The sequence below is a fragment of the Panthera leo genome, chromosome B3 (assembly GCF_018350215.1).
Source record: "Panthera leo isolate Ple1 chromosome B3, P.leo_Ple1_pat1.1, whole genome shotgun sequence".
NCBI lineage: Eukaryota > Metazoa > Chordata > Mammalia > Carnivora > Felidae > Panthera > Panthera leo.
In genome coordinates, this window is record NC_056684.1 from 83,626,381 (window position 1) to 83,647,959 (window position 21,579).

The 21,579-nt window shown below is 38.9% G+C and overlaps 1 protein-coding gene across 3 annotated transcripts; it reads right to left on the reverse strand.

Annotated features, from left to right (window-relative positions):
* Positions 1-1,674: 1,674 nt before the first annotated feature.
* Positions 1,675-19,915, reverse strand: LOC122222449 (E2F associated phosphoprotein). 3 transcript variants are annotated; one of them, XM_042942958.1, is made up of 6 exons: positions 19,730-19,907; positions 15,238-15,419; positions 13,575-13,658; positions 12,291-12,408; positions 9,485-9,598; positions 1,675-2,245 (listed from the first exon to the last, which is right to left on the reverse strand). In XM_042942958.1, the coding sequence occupies exons 1-6, from the start codon at positions 19,801-19,803 to the stop codon at positions 1,969-1,971; spliced, it is 849 nt and encodes a 282-aa protein (XP_042798892.1). In that variant the 5' UTR covers positions 19,804-19,907; the 3' UTR covers positions 1,675-1,968. The 3 variants fall into 3 exon arrangements, with proteins under 3 accessions (XP_042798892.1, XP_042798891.1, XP_042798893.1); XM_042942957.1 differs by having other exon boundaries at positions 13,575-13,670; positions 19,730-19,906; XM_042942959.1 differs by lacking the exons at positions 1,675-2,245; positions 12,291-12,408 and having other exon boundaries at positions 9,528-9,598; positions 13,575-13,670; positions 19,730-19,915.
* Positions 19,916-21,579: the final 1,664 nt, after the last annotated feature.

Here is a 21,579-nt window from a genome sequence, read left to right on the forward strand (position 1 = left end):
GGAGATGAAGGTACAATGGAACAGTAGTTGTGGGATGTGGGAAGAAAGCAGGGTCTGCAATGACAGCAAGTAGGAAAAAGATCTTGCAAAGCTATAATATGGCAAAAACAAGGTTAAATTAGACTAGTAGTATTATTCTGTAACAGATCATCTGGCAATATGCTTAAACATTTAAAAGTATGTATACATCATATATATATATATATATATATATATATATATATATATATCTCCAATCAGATATCCAGCCAGATAGACATCGGCATATTATAAAAATTATAAAATATGCTATTTAGACATTGGAAATCCCTAGGAACAAATTCTTTATCATTTTTCTGCCTCCACCCAATTCATATGAACATCATACGGTCACTGGTTCCAGTTCTCCTGTGCTCCTTAGAAAGCACAGAAGGCAAGGCAGTGGGAAGGACATGTTCTCCCTTCTGGAGATGTATCATTCTGAGGGAATATGTAGAGGTCCCCCTCAAGCTCTGCTGAGCCCTGACCTCTGTGGGGAATCACTGCTCTAATGCAATCTTTTCATCTTACAGATGAGAAAACTGGAACTCAGAGGAAAATACTTGCCCAAGATTAGTGTGATAGCCTGAATTAAAATGTATTTCCTAAAGTACCTGGCTGACTCAGTCAGTACAGTAAGTAATCCCTGATCTGGGGGTTGTGAGTTCAAGCCTCATGTTGGGTGTGGAGATTACTTAAAAATAAAATCTTTTACATACATACATACATACATACATACATACATACAATGTATTTCCTGGGGCCCCTGGCTGGCTCACAATCAGTAGAGCATGAGACTTTTGATCTTGGGGTAGTGGGTTCAAGCCCCACTAGGGCAGAGATTATTTTTTAAAAAAATTTTTTAAATACCTATTTTCTGACTTCATTCCACTCTACCATATCTCTACTAGAATAACAGGAGGATCCTGAGTTTCCTAATGTTTTTGGAACAAGTCCAATCGTTCTTTTCAAAAGCACAGATGCCTACAATGCAATTTCCTCCAACCTGTCACTAATGATTTTTATATTAATAGCAAAAAAGAAAAAACAGTATCTTGGCTGCTGGCCACAGAAATTCCAGAACAAATAGTGGGCATAAGAGGCAGCAACTGTATTTTTAAGTCCAAGGGTGGAGGGTGAGCTTGCTCTTCCTCATCATAATTTTTTTTTATTTTTTTTAAATGTTTATTTATTTTCGAGACAGAGAGAGAGAGACAGAGCACGAATGGGGGAGGAGCAGAAACAGAGAGGGAGACACGGAATCTGAAACAGACTCCAGGCTCTGAGCTGTCAGCACAGAGCTCGAACTCAGGAACGATGAAATCATGACCAGAGCCGAAGTCAGATGCTTAACTGACTGAGCCACCCAGGCGACCCATCACCATAAATTTCTACTTACTATGTTAATTCACTAAGGTTAGATTACTGTTAACTATACAATCCTTTTAGGAAAAGACCTATATTAATTACTGAAAGCACCTGGCAATATTACCCCATGTAACAGTTGCTAAATAATGTCACTTCATACTATGATAGAAGGTAAATATACTTTTTAGCAAAAACAATACAGACAGAAGTGGGGGTGGGGGGAATAGTGTCTAGTTTAATCACACCAAGGGTACATCCAAAATAAAAAATAACACTCTGAAACATTACTTATAACTCCAGAGCATTTTAATTCTAAAGAGTTTTAATATGTAAAAAAAGTCCCCATGGTTTCCAAATGCCCATCAAAAAGGAAATGAATAATTAGTCCCATCAAAACTGGGGGAAAATTTTTTTTAAAGGAGGTGGAAGGATGCAGGTTGACAATCATTCTCTTTCAAAAAGACAAACACTGCTTCCTCAAATAACCGCTCAGAATGTCAATGGAGAGGAATTAACAGGGAAAGTAAGTGTCCATATTTGCGTTGTATATTGTATTGGGCAATTAAATGCCAACTTAGCTATTTAAGAATGACTCGCTAAAACGTTGAAAAAATGAAAGACTTCATCCTTGTCATAGACTGCCACTTCAGTGGAACATTCGGTGCACATGACGGGGTGATAGATTTCTTCCACTTCTGCCTCTACCTGCTCTGGAGCATCTTCACGATTAGACCTCATCTTCTTATGGCCTCGCCTTTTCTTCCTGTTCTCTGGGGTTTTGTATCTTAGAACCTCCTCTTTGTTGACAGAACAATTCATCACAAACATTGCTCTATACTGAGTTTTGTATGATTCATGCCTAAGAGGAAAAACAAACGGAGAATTGCGATTTATGTCCTATTTTAATAGGTTATCTATTTAGATAAAAAAAAAGTTTTTAACTCAAGTATAGTTGATACAGTGTATATTAGTTTCAGATGTACTACACAGTGATTCAACAGGTTTACACCCTATGTATGCTCACCATGAGTGTAGCTACCATGTCACCATACAATGCTATTACAATATCATTTTTATTCCCTATGCTGTACCTTTTTATCCCCATGACTTACTCACTCCGTACCTGGAAGCCTGTATCTCCCACTCTCCTTCACTCATTTTGGCCATCCCCCACCACCCTCTCCTCTGGCAACCATCAGTTTGTTCTCTGTAATTATGGGTCAGTTTCTGCTTTTTGTCTGTTAATTCATTTATTGTTTTTTAGATTTTACATATAGGTGAAATCATACAGTATCTGTCTTTCTTTGACTTATTTCTCTTAGCATAATACCCTTTAGATCCATCCATGTTGTTACAAATGGCAAGATCTCATTCTTCTTATGGCTGAATATTCCACTGTGTATATTAGCATATTGTCTTTATCTATCAATCAAGGGACACTTGGGTTGTTTCATATCTTGGCTAATATAAATAATACTACAATACACACAAGAGTACATGTACCTTTTCAAATTAGTTTTCATTTTCTTTGGATAAAAACCAAGAAGTGGAATTAGTGGATCATAAGTTATTGCTATTTTTAATTTTTTGAGGAATCTCTATACTGTTTTCCACAGCAGCTGCACCAATTACATTCCCACCAACAGTGCACAAGAGTTCTTTTTCTCCACATCCTCACGAACACTTGTTATATCTTGTCTTTTTGATTCTAGCCATTCTGACAAGTGTATGAATACCTCATTGTGGTTCTGATTTGCATTTCCATGATGATTAATGATGTCGAGCATCTTTTCATGTGTCTGTTTGACATCTATAGGTCTACTTTGGAAAAATGTCTAGTCAGATACTCTGCCCATTTTTTAATTGGATTATTGGTTTTTTTGGTATTAAGTTGTATTAGTTCTTTATATATTTTGGATATTAATCCCTTATCAAATGGATCGTTTGCAAATATCCTCTCCCATTCAGTGGGTTTATTTTGTTGATGGATTCCTTCACTGCACAAAAGATTTTTATTTTGGTGTAGTTTACTCTTGCTTTTATCTTCCTTGCCTTAGAAGACCATCTAGAAAAATGTTGTTATAGCCGATGTCACACTACTGCCTATGTTTTCTTCTAGCCATTTTATGCTTTCAGGTCTCACATTTAGGTCCTTCATCCATTCTGAGTTGATTTTTGTGTATGATGTAAGAAAGTGGTTCAGTTTCATTCTCGCATGTAGCTATCCAGTTTTCCTAGCACCATTTATTGAAGAGACTATCTTTTCCCCCAGTGTATATTCTTGCATCTCCAATTAGTTAAACTTTGAGAAGACCAAAAACTTACTGAAATACAACCAAAGTACAAACAGAACAAAATGGGAAATTTAAAGAAATGTTAAGGGTTATTTAAGAATAGGAAAAAACTGGGGCGCCTGGGTGGCTCAGTCAGTTAAGCATCTGACTCTTGATTTCAGCTCAGGTCATGACCTCACAGTTCGTGGGAGTAAGCCCCACATCGGACTCTGCACTGAAAGCACGGAACCTGCTTGGGATTCTCTCTCTCCCCCTCTCTTTGCCCCTCCCTCACTCATACTCTCTCTCTTCCTGAAAATAAACATTAAAAAAAAAAAAAAAAAAGAGTAGGAAAAAATGTGTTAATAGATAATAAAGAATGAATATATCCTCTCTTCTATTGCTTTAAAAGTAACTTTTATCTCCAAAAATAATTTCATTTGCTCTTCAAACTTAGAAAGACAAGAAAAGTTATTGGAAACTTGAGAGCTAATGTTTTGACTGTCTTTTCACATTGTGGCCTGAGACTGCCCTCCTCTCATGACAACTGATGCCATTCTTGTCACCATTTTAGTAAAAGCTAGTTTTAAAAGCTTAAAGAGCTTCTAGGGGCGCCTGGATGGCTCAGTCAGTTAAGCGTCCAACTTCAGCTCAAGGCACGATCCTGAGGTTCATGGGTTTGAGCCCCATGTCAGGCTCTGTGCTGACAGCTCAGATGCTATGTCTCCCTCTCTCTCTGTCCCTCCCTGCTCATTCTCTTCCTCCTCTCTCAAAAATAGATAATAAACATTTAAAAAATGAGAAATAAAAATAAAGAATTTGACGAAATTCAACACCAATTCATGGTAAAAATACCCAATAAACTAAAAATAGAAGGAACTTCAATACAATAAAGATCATATATGAAAATTCCACAGCTAACATCATATTCAAAAATGAAAATTTTTCCTCTAAGATCAAGAACAAGACTAAAAATATCTGCTTTCACCATTTCTATCCAACATAGTACTTGAAGTTCTAATCAGAGCAATTAGCTAAGAAAAAGAAATAAAAGGCATCCACGCTGGAAACAAATAATTCACAGATGACATGATCTTGTATGTAGAAAATTCTGAGCATTACACAAAAAAACTATTAGAGCTAATAAACTACTTCAGCAAAGTTTCAGGGTACAAAATCAACACACAAAAATCTGTTCATTTCTATACATGAGCGATGAACAATCCAGAAAGGAAAACAGAATAGAGGTTACCACAGGCTGGGGTAGGAAGGGGTAGAGAATGGGGAATTTTGTCTAATGGGTACAAGGTTTCTGTTTGCAATGACAAAAAAGTTTCTAAAATGGACTGTGGTGATAGCTGCACAATATTGTGAATGTAGTTCATGTCACTGAATTGTACACTTAAAATGGTTAAAATGGGGTACAAGAGTACCCACTCTCACCAGTCCTAGTCGACATAGTACTACAAGTCCTAGCCAGAGCAATCAGGCAAAAAAAATGAAATAAAAGGAATCCAAATAGGGAAGAAGTAAAACTGTCTCAGTTTGTAGATGATATAATCTTATACGCATAAAATTTTAAAGACTCCACCAAAAAAAATATTAAAATATTGTTAAAATAAATATAAAATTCAATGAAGTTTCAGGACACAAAACCAATTACAGGGGCGCCAGGGTGGCTAAGCGTCTGAATCTTGATTCTGGCTCAGGTCATGATCTCATGGGTTCAGGAGATAGAGCCCTGCATCGGGCTTTGCACTGACAGCACAACGCCTGCTTGGGATTCTGTCTCCCTCTCTCTCTGCCCCTCCCCCACAGCTGCTCTCAAAACTTTAAAAAAATTTTTTTAAAAAGGGGTGCCCAGGTGGCTCAGTCAGTTAAGCATCCCCCTTCAGCTCAGGTCAAGATATCACAGTCTGTGAGTTCAAGCCCCATGTCAGGCTCTGTGCTGACAGCTCAGAGCCTGGAGTCCGCTTCGGATTCTGTCTCCCTCAGTCTCTGCCCATCCCCTGCTCATGCTCTGTCTCTCTCAAAAATAAATAAATGTTTAAAAAAAGATTAAAAATAAAAATTACAAAAATCTGCTCTCTATACATTAAAAGTAAACTATCTGAAAAAGAAATTAAGAAAACAATCCCATTCATGATGGCATCCAAAATAATAAAACACTTGGGAATAAATTTAACCAAGGAGGTGAGAGATTTATACACAGAAAACTGTTAAGACATTCATGAAAGAAAACGAAGAAAATACACGTAAATGGAAAGATAACCCATGTGCACGCATCAAAAGAATTACTATTGTTGGGGCACCTGGGTGCTCAGTGGTTTAAGTGTCAGACTTCAGCTCAGGTCATGATCTCACAGTCCATGAGTCTGAGCCCCACATCAGGCTCTCTGCTGTCAGTGCAAGAGAGCTTGCTTTGGACTCTCAGTCCCCCACCCCACTCTCTGCCCCTCCCCTACTTCCCCAGTGGTGTTCTCTCTTTCTCTCTCTCTCAAAAATAAATAAACATTAAAAAAAATTTTTTTTTAATTTTTTAAAGAATTACTGGGTCACCTGGGTGGCTCAGTAATTTGAGCATCTGACTTTGGCTCAGGTCATGATCTCGCAGTCCGTGAGTGCAAGCCCCATGTTGGGCTCTGTACTGTCAGCTCAGAGCTTGGAAACTACTTCAGATTCTATGTCTCCCTCTCTCTCTGCCCCTCCCCCACTTGCATTCTGTCTCTCCCTGTCTCTCAAAAATACAGAAATGTTAAAAAAAAAAAAGAATTACTATTGTTAAAATGTCCATACTACCCAAAGCTTTCTAGAGTCAATAGAAATAGAAAAAAATCTTATATAGAAAAAAACCTCAAATTTGTGTGGAATCACAAAAAACTCCAAATAGCCAAAGCAACCTTGAGAAAGAACAACAAAGCTGTAAGTATCACACTTCCTCATTTTAAACTGTACTACAAAGCTTTGATCATCAGGGGTGTCTGGGTGGCTCAGTCAGTTAAGCGGTTAAGCCTCTGACTTCAGCTCAGGTCATGATCTCACAATTCATGAGTTCAAGCCGTGCGTCGGGTTCTGTGCTGACAGCTCGGAGCCCGGAGCCTGGAGCCTGCTTTGGATTCTGTGTCTCCCTCTCTCTCCTCTGCCCACACTCTCTGTATTCATTTAAATGAATAAACATTTAAAAATTTTTAAAAAAACAAAAACAACAAAGCTATGATAATCAAAATAATATGGGACTAGCATAAAAACAGACTCACAGACTCACAGAACAGAGAACCCAGAAGTAAACTCATGCATACACGGTCAACTAATATTTGACAAGGGAGCCAAAAATATTCAATGCTGGGAAAATAATATCTTCAATGAATGGTTTTGGAAAAACTGGACAGTCATTTGCAAAATAATGAAACTGGACTACTGTCTTACTCCACTCACAAAAATTAATTCGAAATAGATTAAAGACTTAAATTTAAGACATGAAGTTGTAAAACTACTCAAACATAGGGAAAAAGCTCAACATGAGTCTTAGCAATAACTTTTTGGATAAGCACAAGCAACAAAAGCAAAAACAAACAAGTTGCGGGAGCTTAGGTGGCTCAATCAGTTAAGCATCCAACTTTTAATTTCAGCTCAGGTCACAATCTCATGGTTGTGAAATGGAGCCACACATCAGGCTCTGTGCTGGAGGTGGAGCCTGCTTGGGATTGTTTCTCCCCCTCTCTCTGCCCTTCCCCCACTCATAGTATCGAAATAAATAAACTTTTTTTTTTTAAGTTAAAAAAATTAAATAATGTAAGTGGGACTATATCAAACTAAAAAGCTTCAGCACAGCAAAGAAACAATCAACAAAAGGAAAAGGCAATCTATGGAATGGGAGAAAATATTTGCAAATCATGTATCTGATAAGGGGTTAACAGGTTAACATTCAAGGAACTCCTACAACTCATTAGCAGAAAATAAACAATCCAATTAGAAAATGGGCAAAGGAGGGGCGCCTGGGTGGCTCAGTCAGTTAAGCGTCCGACTTCAGCTCAGGTCACGATCTCACGGTCCGTGAGTTCGAGCCCCGCGTCGGGCTCTGGGCTGATGGCTCGGAGCCTGGAGCCTGCTTCTGATTCTGTGTCTCCCTCTCTCTCTCTCTCTGCCCCTCCCCTGTTCATGCTCTGTCTCTCTCTGTCTCAAAAATAAATAAACGTTAAAAAAAAATTTAAAAAAAAAAAAAAAATGGGCAAAGGACCTGAATATTTTTCCAAAAAAAGGTATACAAATGGCTAATAGGTACATGAAAAGGTGTTCACCATCCTTAATCATCAGGGAAATGCAAATCAAAACTACAGAGAGATGTCACTTTATACCTGTTAGAATGGCTATTATCAAAAAGACAAGGGATAACAAAAGTGAAACCTTGTGCACTATTGGTGGGAATTTAAATTGGTACAGCCACTATGAAAACAATATGGAGACTCTTCAAAATACTAAAAATATAACTACCGTATGATCCAGCAATCCCACTTCTGGGTATATATCTGAAGGAAATGACATCACTATCTCAAAGAGGTATATGTACCCCTACCTCAGCCAGGTGATAAAGGTCAACATTACCAGTCATAAATCTGTTGATTTTTGGTTGATAGTCTGCGCCCTTGATATAATGTAATGAAAACAACACTTTAGCTCTATGGTCTTCTCTCCAAAACCTACTGCAACAGAATTCTTAACAGCCAAAACATGAAACAAACTAAGTGTCCATGCATAGGTGAATGGATAAAGAAAACATGGTGTATAGATACAATGGAGGAGGAGGAGGAGGAGGAGGAGGAGGAGGAGGAGGAGGAGGATCCTGCCATTTGTGAAAACATGGATGAACCGTGAGAGCATTATACTAAATATGTTAGACAGAGACAGAAAAATCCTGAATGATTTCACTTATATGTGGAATCCAAAAAAAAAAAAAAAAAACAACAAAAAACCTGAACTCCTAAACACAGAGTGTAGATTTGTGGTTGGTGGGGGAAGGGTGGATGGGTGAAGACAGTCAAATGGTACAAACTTCCAGTTATAAGATGGAGAAGGTCTGGGGATATAATATTGTTTAAATAGTTACCAACATTGTACTACATCCTTGAAAGTTGCTAAGAGAGATCTTAAAAGTTCTCAATATATACACACGCAAAAGGTATTAAATTTTTAAATGATCTAGTTGACAATAAACTAAATATACAAATGATGGACTCTTTAATAAAAAAATTTTGATGGTTAAAATGGGACATCTTATATGTATTTTATCACAATTTTTTTAAAAAGAGTGTATTTGAGGGGTGCCTGGGTGGCTCAGTAGGTTGAGCATCCACCTTTGGCTCAGGTCATGATCTCACAGTTTGTCAGTTGGAGCCCTGCATCGGGCTCACTGCTCTCAGTGCACAGCCCGCTTTTGATCCTCTGTCCCCCTCTCTGTCTGCTCCTCCCCCACTCGTTCTTGTTCTCTCTCTCTCTCTCTAAAATAAATAAAACATTTTTAAAAATGTGTATTTGAGAGATTATGTCATTCCACAACATACATGCAGTTTCACTGAATCTGTGTCAGTAATGGTTAAGTGTTTTATTAAAAAACTACTTATAATAAAACTACATATAACCAAAAGTATTTGCATAAAGATTAGTCATATAGCAGCAAGGATATAAGAGGACAGAACTTTATTAGAATTCCTAAGTATATACCTCAAAAGTCTATTTCTGATTTAAACAAAAGATCACCAAGTTGTTTTCATTGTGTGCATGTGTATGTACGTGTGTGTGTGTGTGTGTTGTTACCCTTTATCCATTACCTTTGGCAATCAAGGCATAGTGTGGTCATGCAGGCAGGGCAGTTCAGGACAGCATCACTATTTGGAACAGGCTGTTGTTGTTGATGTGGCCTCTGTATTCCAAAACCATGGTAGCTAGAACAGAAAAAGAAAGGGGGGCAAGGGGTGCACATTAAAGCCAGATCTTGATTTCTTTTTCTTTTTTATTTTAAGGAGGCCCCACTCCCTCCTTTTAAGGGGCTCAAACTCACAATTCCAAGATTAAGAGCCACATGCTCTATGGATTGAGCCAGCCAGACACCCCCAGTAGCATGATTTCTAATGCCACTCTCCAATAAAAGAAACTAGTACTCCTCTGAAAAATAACTGATTCTAGGAATGAGGCATACAAGATGAACCTGGAGCATCCTGTAGTACCAAAAAGTAAGGAAGTGCTCAAAAACAACGAGGTAGGTATGTCAAGGGGGCACAGAAGTCAACTGAAAAGAGTTCCCAGTGGACAAAGCTGAAACAATGAGAACAACAAAATAATGTAGTATTGGATTATAACCTGAAGTATAAGTAAATACCCATGAGTCCATAGTGATATAAATGACTGAACAAATTGAAGGAACAATGAAGGAACAAAGGAAGGAAGGAAGGAAGGAAGGAAGGAAGGAAGGAAGGAAGGAAGGGACAAATCTCCCATAAAGAAGAATAATTAATGAAGATACTCTCCCCTTAAGGAAGCGGAGCATAACTCCCCACTCCACAAGTTTGGGCTGCACATAGTGACTTCCTTCCAAAGAGTACAATATGGAAAGGAGGGGCAGAGGGTAACTTTACAGTTGAGAAATCTGACAAACACTTCCATACCATGGCAATCAAGGTCAATATTAGGTCACTATTAACAACTGATCACAAAATGATGAAAATTGCACTTTATCTCTGTGGTCTTCCTCCCCCAAATTCATAATCCCAGTCTAATCATGAGAAAAACATCAAACAAATTCCAATAGAATGGCCTCCTACAATGTATCTGTCCAGTATTCCTGAAAAATGTTAAGGTCATCAAAACCAAGAAAAAGTGTGAAAACTGTCAGAGCCAAGAAGAGCCTAAAGGGACATGACAATTAAAAGTAACATGGCACGCTCGCTTTGGCAGCACATATACTAAAAAACTAACATAGCATCCTGGATGGGCTCTTGGAACAGAAAATGGACAGAAGGTAAAAACTAAGGAAATGTGAATAAACTATGGACCTTAGTTTATAATAATGTATAAATACCAGTTCATTAATTGTGACAAATGTACCATATTAATGTAACATGTTAACAGGTGAAACTGTGTGTGTGTGTGTTGTTGTGGGAAGGTATATGGGAACCATGTTATTATTGGCTCAATTTTTCTGTAAACCTAAAACTCTTCTAAAAGCATAAAGTCTATTAATTTGAAAAACCTAGTAAAGCTACATTTAAAAAACAAGCATGTAAGCTCTAAGTGCCTAAGGATTTTGGTCTGTTTTGTTCCTTGCTGTATTTCAAGAATACAAAACAGTGTCTAGTACATAAGTGTCCAATAAATATTCGCTGACTGCAAAATTACAGCACGAATCTACCTATGAAAGTAAAGTATGAAAGTATATATTCTTAAAAGGGACTTATGGTAAACTCCTAAAACCTCAACAACAGAAAATAAATCATGTGGCATTACTTTCTAAATCCTTTAAATGTCTCTGGGGAAAAATACTGAAAACATGTAGTACATACTTTAAAACTGTTGTTAAATACCTCCAATGCTTAACAGATTTCAAAACCCAAACCCAAGAAAGTAACTTATTCATTCAATAGCTACTTAATGAGAGCCCATTTTACAAAGTGCAAGATGCCTGGGATAAAGCAGTGAACAGACAGGCATGATTACTGCCCTTGTGATACTTAAAAAGTAGTGAGTTCATTATTTTAAGTTGGTTTCTGTGGTCTCAAAAGGCAACTACTGCTTGATGCAGGAATGTGAGTAAGTCAATAAAATGTTATTTCTTCTCAAGATTATATAACAAAAGGGGTGCCTGGCTGGGTCATGAGTTCAAGCCCGACATTGGGAGTAGAGTTTACTTTAAAAAAATTGTTTTTTAAAGATTATATAATAAAGATACATTCCATCTTACCTCACTGACAAATTCTTTTACCAGAATCAAGAGCTACACTATAATTTCCTTAACTATCTCAATACTCATAGCACTTAAAATGTTTATTTTACACTGGGGATATTCATGGGGCAGGGGCGCTTGGGTGGCTCAGTCAGTTGAACATCTGACTTTGGCTCAGGTCATGATCTCACAGTTCATGAGTTCGAGCCCCACATCAGGCTTTGCATTGACAATGCAGAGCCTGCTTCAGATGATCTTTCAAAAATAAACAAACATTAAAATACACACACACACACACACACACACACACACACACACAAATATATTCATTAGGGGTGCCAAGGTGGCTCAGTTGGTTAAGCATCCAACTTCAGCTCAGGTCATGATCTCACAATTTTTGAGCTTGAGCCCCACATCAGGCTCTCTGCTGTCAGCCACAGAGCCCGCTTCGGATCCTCTGAGCCCTGCCCTCTGCTGCTCCCCCATGTGCACCCACACACTCTCTCTCTCAAAAATAAATCATCTGAATGAAATTTGCTGGTAATTTTCAAAGTAAACAATTCAGCAGTGTTTTTCTCAAAAATTTTAATGTATGTCCATATGAACATATACACATACAGTGAAAATGTGAATGTTGTAAATATCACCTTCTAATCATTTTTCTCTGAAGATTCTAAATATTAAAGGTAAGTTCTTACCCTCTTCTCTGTGCATCAACCCAGGCCTGATCTCTGTTATCTTTCTCAGGATCATACAGTAATTCATCATTTGTTGGAATCCTGTGTCGTTTCTTCTTTTTCTTCTTGGTCACCTGTGCTAATTTTGAAAATGTTAAGGATATGGCTAGGTATGTCTAAATTACACACCTTTTTAAGACAGAATGTAGAATTCCCACCTACCTTTTTTTTTCTACTTATATTTTCCTAAAAAAAAAATTTTTAACTATTCCTCCAAATAAAGTTCTTATCCAATTAACAAAGCATCAGGACACCTGGGTAGCTCAGTCACTTAAGCATCCGGCTCTTGATTTCAGCTGAGGTCATGGTCTTACTATTTGTGGGTTCAAGCACAGGATCAGACTAGGATTCTATCCCTCCCTCCCCCTCTGCACCTCCCCTGTGTGAACGTCAAAATAAATAAATAAACTTAAAAAAAACCAAGGGATTAAAATGAAGGTGACAGAAGAGGCAAGAATTGTTTCTTCACTAAAAACTGTTGTTATCTCAAAAACCAAATTCAAATAATGAGGATTCAGAGTCTCAGAAAGGTCAAAGGGAGCCAAGATTAGAAAATTTTGATGTATAAAGTCTCAACAAGTTCCTATCTATAAAATGGTAGTGAAATCAAAATAAAATATTTCAAAAATGAATGAAAAAACACTATGATAATCCACATACACTAGACTTTTAAAATGTACTTAGGTCAATACTTAGGTAATAATACATACAAACATAAAATTGTTTCTTCACCATATAAATGTGTTGTCTGTGTATTCCAGTGTAACTACTGATATAATTAAATTAGTTGTAGTCCTTATTATGTTTACCTTTGCTCAGATTTTATACAAAATCAATTCTAAAGAACAGAGGCTGATTAAAAAAAAGCAGGAAGTCAGAAAAAATTCTGCAAAATATATTTATAAGTTTCTAAATTTCCTATAAAAATATAGAAACTATTTGCAGGTGTGAAACCAAATATTGCTGCATTAAGGAACCTTAAGGAAGAGTGTGGCCAAGAGCCCTGAGTCGGGACACCCCGTCCTTCTCCCTGGGCACACCCATGCAGTACCCTTGCCGGTCCCAAGGCCTCATATGTGCATTCCCATCTGTTTTTATTCATCATTCCTGCTTTTGTTTTCACATCAATGGCCTACCATTTCTTAGAAGACAAAACTCAGAGGGAAATCCTAAAATCCAATAATTGTTAGGTAAATGTTTTTTCCATAAAATATAACGGCTAAACCTGGTAAACATGCTACTTACCTGTTTTGTCTTCATCCTCAGAATCAGAATCAAAATATATATCATCGTAGTACTTTGTCAGAGCTGTTCCAACTTTTCCAGTTCCTGAAGAAGACCCTAGTTACGCAAGGGAAGTTTAAAGACTAAACCATACATAACTGACAAGAAAAAAAACTCAGTATATTCTTCCATCACCTCAAAGCAGTATCAACTCATTCCCAATCTCATTTGGATGGAAAAATACTTTCACATCAATGACTTACTGAATGTTTGTGCCCTGTGCAATTACAGAGAACTGTAATTGTTAATTATAGAAATGGATCAAGTGTTCCAAATCATGAGAAAATTATTCTCTCACCCTTCCCACAAATCTAATTCAATAAAATAGCCTATTTCCAGATTGCCACCATACAGCTCTCTAACTTTCAGCCATGCAGTACACGTGAAGAATAGGGAATAAACATCTTGTTGTAAGGGACTTCAGGGGAAAGAGGATAAGAGCCCTAAAGAGCGGCAGAGGGAATGACACAAGAACACATTCCTTCTCTCCTCACTTGTGCCTAGTGCCATGACTCATACTGTATTCATGTCATATGCTTGTGTCCCTAATTCTTCCTCTTAATTAACATCTGCTTTTGCTTTTATTATTATTATATATGCTTTCAGTTCCTAACAGTTAATACATAGCATATACTATGGAAACCAAAGCTAAGGCACAAAACAGTTTTTGGATCAAGTACACTTTACATAAAGACAAAGTACCAAATGAAGTATGTTTCACTACTTACTAAAATGACACAATTTGTGGTGACATATTCAATGTGCCCCTATCAATGCTATATAACTCGAAAAATACCTCTCTAAGCTTGTGTGTCTTTTTCTTTTTTTCTTTTTTATCCTGGGGTAAAAATAAAGGAGGGAGTTCTGAGTGGCTCAGTTAGTTGAGCATCTGACTCTTGATTTCGGCTCAGATCTTATTTATTTTGAGAGAGAGAGAGAGAGAGAGAGAGAAGGAGAGAGTGAGTGAGCGCATGCGTAGGAGTGGGGCAGAGAAAGAGAGGGAAAAAGGAGAATCACAAGCAGGCTCCAAGCTGTCAGCGCAGAGCCCAACCTGGGGCTTGACGTCATGAACCATGAGATCATGACCTGAACCAAAATCAAATTGGAACACTCAACCAACTGCGCCGCCCAGGCATGCCACAAATAAACTCTAAAAAAAAAATTACAAAAGGAAATCATGCAAGTAAACAATACTAAACAGTGTCATTTCAACGACACAGGAAAATTCTTCACTAGTCATCAAAGAAACTATGCTCAGGTTGCCAAATACATTTATTCATTCACTCGGTAAATATTTAATGAGCACATACTCAAAGTGCTGGGATGCAACAGGGCACAAATGAGGTTCCTGCCTTGTAAAGCTTAGAAAAATATCTATATGAGGGGCACATGGGTAGCTCGGTCAGTTGGATGGCTGACTTCGACTCAGGTCACAATCTCACGGTTTTTGAGTTCAAGCCCTGCATCAAGCTCTGGGCTGACAGCTCAGAACCTAGAGTCTGCTTCGGATTCTGTGTGTCACTCTCTCTCTCTGCCCCTCCCTGACTCACACTCTGTCTCTCTCAATACTGAATAAATGTTTAAAAATATGTATATATATCTATATGAAAATCTAAAAGTTTACCTGTTTCCAGAGAGGATAACTTGTCCTCCATTGTTTTTATGGTGGAATTTAATTCAGCTTCCATTTCTTTTTCAAATTCATCTTCACTAGATGATTCACTTTCTCCAGTAAGACATTCTCTGATGAGTTTTCGTTTTTGGTCAGGAGTTCCATGTAAAAGCACATCCACTTCATCTTCAGAACTAGTATACGTTTAAATCATAAGGCACATGAATACTAAAAAATTAAAATAACTTATAACTCCCATCATCTCCTTACCCAACAGTTTTAAGTTTTACAAGGTTGCCTTTATCTATTATATTACAGACAGCTATTCTCATTTAAAGATCAACCCTTTCTGCATATTTCTAAATATATTTTTAATGTCTGCATAACATTTCATCTTACAGATGCTGTACATTTATTTCTAACTCTTTGCTATTATGCTACAATGAATATCTCTGTAGAGTATATGTAATTTTCTGTTGATTTCCTTAGGATAAATGTCTAGAATTAGACATACAAGCATCTTTCTGACTTCTTGAATTATCACACTGTTATTTCCAAAAGTTTTGTATCAATTCATACTTCCATCAGCAATGAAAATTTTACTGTTTTTTAAAGATTTTTAAAACTCTAAGTACTTAAATAAAACTTAGTATATATAACCAATATATAGCTAATATAACCACACAAAATGTTAACAGATAAAAGGCACAATGCTACAGAGAACTATTAAGAGAAAGTTATATTACAATTGCTCCTGAGCAATTATTGCCAATATACTTGGCCTTTTGCATCTGTCCCCATTACCAACAGTATGACAGTGGGGCACCTGGGTGGTTCAGTCATTAAGCAGCCAACTCTTGATTTCAGCTCAGGTCATGATCTCACAATTTGTGAGTTTGAGCCCTGCATCCAGCTCTGCACTCACTGTGCAGAGTCTGCTTTAGATTCTCTTTCTCCCTCTCTCTGCCCCTCCTCTGCTCTTTCTCTCTCTCAAAATAAATAAGCTTAAAAAAAATTTTTTAAATAAATAACAGTATGACAGAATTAAACCAGATATCAAAAAGAATGAAATGTTATCAAAATGAGTGAAATGCCTAAGATATTTTTAATATAATCAACAATTCATAAATAATGTTCAATTATTTGTGGTCTGATGAATAGTTGCAGACTACCCCTGGTTTTTGTTTCTCTATTTTCTTCTTCTACAACAATGCTTTTGAGCCTCCAGCAGAAGGTAAATCAGAAAACTGCAGTTCACACCAATCAAGTCTGCTAGTGATAGAGGCCTTAGCCAGATTCTACTCTCAAGAGAATTCCCCATCTAACAACATTCCTCATCCTGACCAGCATGCTCCCTTTCTCCAGAACCACTATATTCATTTGGGTTCTCTTAACTCTGCCTGTCCCACCATATCCTAAGGATCTCCAGGCCTCCAAACTCTTCCATTTCAGTACACTCTTAATCCTGTTGCCAGAAAGTTATTCCTAAAGAACTCTCATCATACCACTAGCCAATTCCCAAAGAAATCATCCATGGCCAAACTTCTGAGCACAGCATTCAAAAAAGCCTTTCCCATTTGGTTTCAACTTATCTTTTCAACGTTACCTCTCACCCACCAGTGGTCTCCAACGGGGAGCATTTTGTTCTCCAGAGAACATATGGCATAGCTAGAGACATTTTTGATTGCCACAAATTGGGGCAGGGGGTGGAGGAGGGGCTACTGGCTTCTAGTGGGTAGAGGTCAGGGATGCTGCTAAACATCCTATAATGCACAGAATAACCCCCTCAATAGAGAATTATCTGATCAAAGATGTCAATTCTACTGACGCTGAGAAACTCTGATTTTCCCTATATTCAAGTGTTTCCAAAGGGCAAAATGCAGATTATCTTAAGGAGTACCAAGACAGACCACTAAATAACTTTGAAGCCATTGCTGGTGGGAATGTAAAATGATAAAGCTTCTATGGAAAACAGCTTGACAGTTTCTTATAAAACTAAACATGCAACCACCATACAATCCAGCAATCACACTCCTGGGCATTTATCCCAGAAAACTGAAAACTAACATTCACACAAAAACCTCTACATGAGTGTTTACAGATACTTTATTCACAAGAGTCAAAACTAGAAACAATTAGACATCCTTCAATAAGGGAATGGTTAAGGGGTGCCTGGGTGGTTGAGCCAGTTGAGCAACTGACTCTTGATTTCAGCTCAGGTCATGATCCCAGGGTCATGGGATAGAGGCCTGTGTCGGGCTCTGTGCTGAGTGTGGAGTCTGCTTAAGATTCTCTCTCTCTCTCTCTCTCTCTCTCTCTCTCCCTCTGCCCCCTGCCCCACTCACACTATCTAAAATTAAAAAATATTTTTAAAAATTTTTAAATACGGGAATAGGTAAAACAAATGTGAAATAGTACTCGGCAATAAAAAAGGAATGACTTACTGACACCTGCAATAATGTGGATGAACCTCCAGGTATTACGCTGAATGACAAAAACCAATCCCAAAAGGTTACATACTGCATGATTCTGTTTACATAATATTCTTGAAAAGGACAAAATTATAGAAGTGGAAAATAGATTGGTAGTTACCAGCAGTTAAGTAGTGCATGGGAGAGAGGGGACAGGAAGTGAGCAATGAGGAATCCTTGTGGTAATGGAAATGTTCTATATCTTGACCCCATTAATGTCGATATCCCAGGTGTGATATTACAGCAAAGTTTTATCAAATATGTTAACATTGAGGGAAACTGGGTGGAGAAGACACAGAATCCCTCTGTATTATTTTTTGTTTAACTTTTCTTATAGCATAATTTACTGTCACAAGTACATGCATTTAAATATACAATTAGGATGCCTGGGTGTCTCAGTTAAGCGTCCAACTTGGTTTCAGCACAGGTCATGATCTCATGGTTGGTAAGATCAAACCCCAGTTCGGGCCCTGCACTGGCATCTCAGAGCCTGCTTGGGTTCTGTTCTGTCTCTCTGCCTCCCTGCCACTCTCCCCCTCTCTCTCATTCTCTCTCTCTCAAAATAAATAAATATTTTTTTAAAAGAAATTTAACTCAAAAAAATCTAATGTTTGTTTATTTGAGAAAGAGAGAAAGTAGGGAAGGGGCAGAGAATGAGAGAATTCCAAGCAGGCTCCATGCTGTCACTGGCAGGGCCCAACTCAGGGCTTGATCTCACCAACCATGAGATCATGACCTGAGCCGAAATTAAGAGCCGGACACTCAGCCAAGTGAGCCACCCACGCACCCCAACCTAAGGAAAAGTATTAAATGAATAGTAACACGGGGAAATATAGAGACAGTAACGGCTAAATAACTCAAGTCCAGGAAACCCTGCAATATTCCAATCAAACTGAATTACTAATTGAGGCCTACTAATTCATATACCTCCTTTCACAGACCAGACCCATTAACTGACACTCTTTCTCTCAGGAAACCTTGGAATCCATCCTTACTCCCCACAAGAGAAATCTTCACAGCAGTCTAATCTCCCGAGCCTTCAACCCCTCCCAGGATAACACGAGGAAACATTATAATTGAAGAAAGGTCAGTTTCACAAAAAGCTTAGTTGAACAGAATGTTTTAGATTTATTAATAGGATCTGCTGCCAGCTTTAAAAAGTGGATAAATTTTCCTGGAACTCTCTTGCCAACATAACTGCAAGCTTCCCCCAGGTAGGATTAATCCCTCCTTTCTGGAAATTCCCACAGAATTTGATTTGTGACTATCTCAGGCCACTGTTTTCTACAATACTCTTCTGAGATACATACTTCTTTTCAAGATACTTATCTTCCGAGATACGTGTCTGGTTTCCCCTACTATAGTGCAAGCCTGTAGAAAACCGTAGCCCAGAGAAAGCACAGATAGGCGTTCAAAAAGGGAGGCTGAATAGTCCCTTATTTCTGTTTATGGCAGTTTCGTCTTCAAGATTGTCAGTTCACAGTAAGTCCCATAAGCCTCACAACATACTTAAGATATAGTTATTATATTGCCTTTTTCTGTTTATTTATTTTGGAGACAGCGGGGGTGGGGGTGGGGGGGTTCTTAATCAGGCTGCACGCCCAGCGCTGTGCCCAACATAGGGGGATCTCACGACTCTAGAGATTATGACCTGAGGGGAAATCAAGAGTCCCAGGCTTAACTGACTGGGCCAACCGGGAGCCCCTATTATAGTTCCTTTTTATAGATGAGCAAAAGGAGGATAACCTGCCTTCAGTCATACTGTTAGCAAGCTGCAGAGGCAGGATTCGATTCCAAGGTTTTTGAAGACTTACTCCAGAATATCTCTGTTCCCCGCGCGAGTGTCTTTCTTCCCCCCCCCCCCCCACCTCACCAGAACCCCCCTCGGCGTCGCACAGGCAACAGCGAGGCGCAAAAGGCGCCCAACTGCTGGCCCGAGGGTCCCCAAAGGCCTGGTAGGCGCAGCGAATACAGAAGGCTAAAGCCTGGCCTCGGCCCGAAGCCTCGGGGGCCGGGACGGGACAGGGACCCACCTGCTCAAAGCTGGCTCCTCATCGCTAGGCTCTTCAACTGCGTAGGGGTCATAGTCATCCTGGACCCGGTTCATGGTGGCCTGTACCCTCTGGCACCAGCTGCAAGCGGCCGCTCGGTACTTGTTTACTCCACAGGCCGCTCCGCTAAAAGGTCTGGAACCCACTTCCGCCCGCACTTCCGTGCCCTCCCTGCGCGCCTGCGCAGATCATCCTAGCAAGAGGGCGGGGAGAAAGGATCAGCCCTAGCATCCACCACAGCGGTGCGCTGCTTTCGCTTACCTGAAAAGAGCTACCTTATTACTGAAAATAGTAATTAGGACCGTCATAAGTAGCAGTCTCTGAGACGAGCACTCTATGTACAGTGTCTCACATCGTGACATAAAGGAGCAGAAATCTAGACGCTGAGGAACAGGCAGCACATAACAAAAGCTCTTTAGGATCCTCAGTAATTTCTGAGAGTGTAAAGGAGTCCTTAGACCAAAAAGTTTGAGAACTCTGATATAAAGACAATTCAGTTGATACCTGGAAAAAAGAACCTCCGTTTTGGAGGACTGTTACAGGCTGTAACAGAGGGGAGGAAATAAAAGTCTCTGGCTTGGTAACTTCTATTTTGTGTCATTCTTTTGGGAGGATTAAGAGTTATTTTTATTTTCATTTTATTATATCTTTGGTACTTGCAGATTTCTTCCAATGAAGCAGTTATTTATAGTTGCCTGCTCAGTAATTAAGAACTATAAAGCTTAAGTGTGGAAAGCTTGAATTCTTTCCTAGATTTGTTACTGATTTGCTCTAGAGGCTTAGAAAAGTCACATAATTAATGGGTCTTATGCTGGTTCCCTTGTTTATAAAATGACATTAAGGATAAAATAACTCCTACTTTTACTCCTATGTTAACAGAAACTTTGTCTCAGTCCGTCCTCTCCCTGTCCCTCCATCAGGAGTTGCACTTAACTCCCTCTACACACCCAAAGTCACATAGCACATCCTGTGGGGCTCCACCATTATGCTGTCTGCCTTCCTATGGGAACCCCATACTCCACCAGCTGGGCTGGGCCCCTTCTAGGAAGAAAAACTTTGTAAATATGAAATGGTTTGTACTAGTGTTAGTTATAAAGAATACCCTTAAGTTTAGATTCGACTATTTAAAATGGAATCCTATTAGGGGCGCCGGCTGGCTCAGTCTGTGGAGCATGTGACTCTTAATCTCGGGGTCAGGAGTTCAAGCCCCCTGTTGGGCCTGTAAGGGTTAAATTGTAGTGTAGGGCTAACCTGTAGTTTGAGAGATAACAGCTTTGTGCTAACACTGAAGGTTAAGAGATAACAGCCTTGCTTTACTCTTATAAATTACGCTTCATACTCTTGTAAATTAGGCTTCAACAATTAAGGAAACAAAAGTTCAAAGAAAAGAGCATCAGAGGCAGGGTCAAGGAGATGCACTGGTTGCAACTTAACGGCAGAAAGTCTAAAATAATCACCCCATCCGGGAACTGTTTCGAACTCATCTGGGAACTATTTCTTTGTTCTGTTCCCAGGTGATGATAAAACGATGTGATCAGCTATAAAAACTCTGTACCCCGGCTGTTCGAGGCCGCACTCTGATCAAAAGTGTTGGTCCCGATCGGTCGACCTTGCCTTTCATTGCAATAAACTTTGTTGTGACTGTCACTGGTGCCCATAATATTCTGTTTCAGGAGTCGTGTGGATGCAACAGGGCCTAGTGCTTACTTTAAAAAACAAAAATTGGGGCACCTGGGTGGCTCAGGTGGTTAAGCATCCAACTTTGGCTCAGGTCATGATCTCGAGGTTTTTGAGTTCAAGTCCCACGTTGGCCTCTGTGCAGACAGCTTGGA

Coding starts and splice junctions, on each gene's coding strand:
- LOC122222449 (XM_042942957.1), bottom strand. CDS start 19,803: ATGAACCGGGTCCAGGATGACTATGACCCCTACGCAGTTGAAGAGCCT. Junction 9,599..12,290: donor GTTGATGCACAGAGAAGAGG/GTAAGAACTTAC, acceptor TTTCTGTTCTAG/CTACCATGGTTTTGGAATAC. Junction 2,246..9,484: donor CTATGCCTTGATTGCCAAAG/GTAATGGATAAA, acceptor TTTTCCTCTTAG/GCATGAATCATACAAAACTC.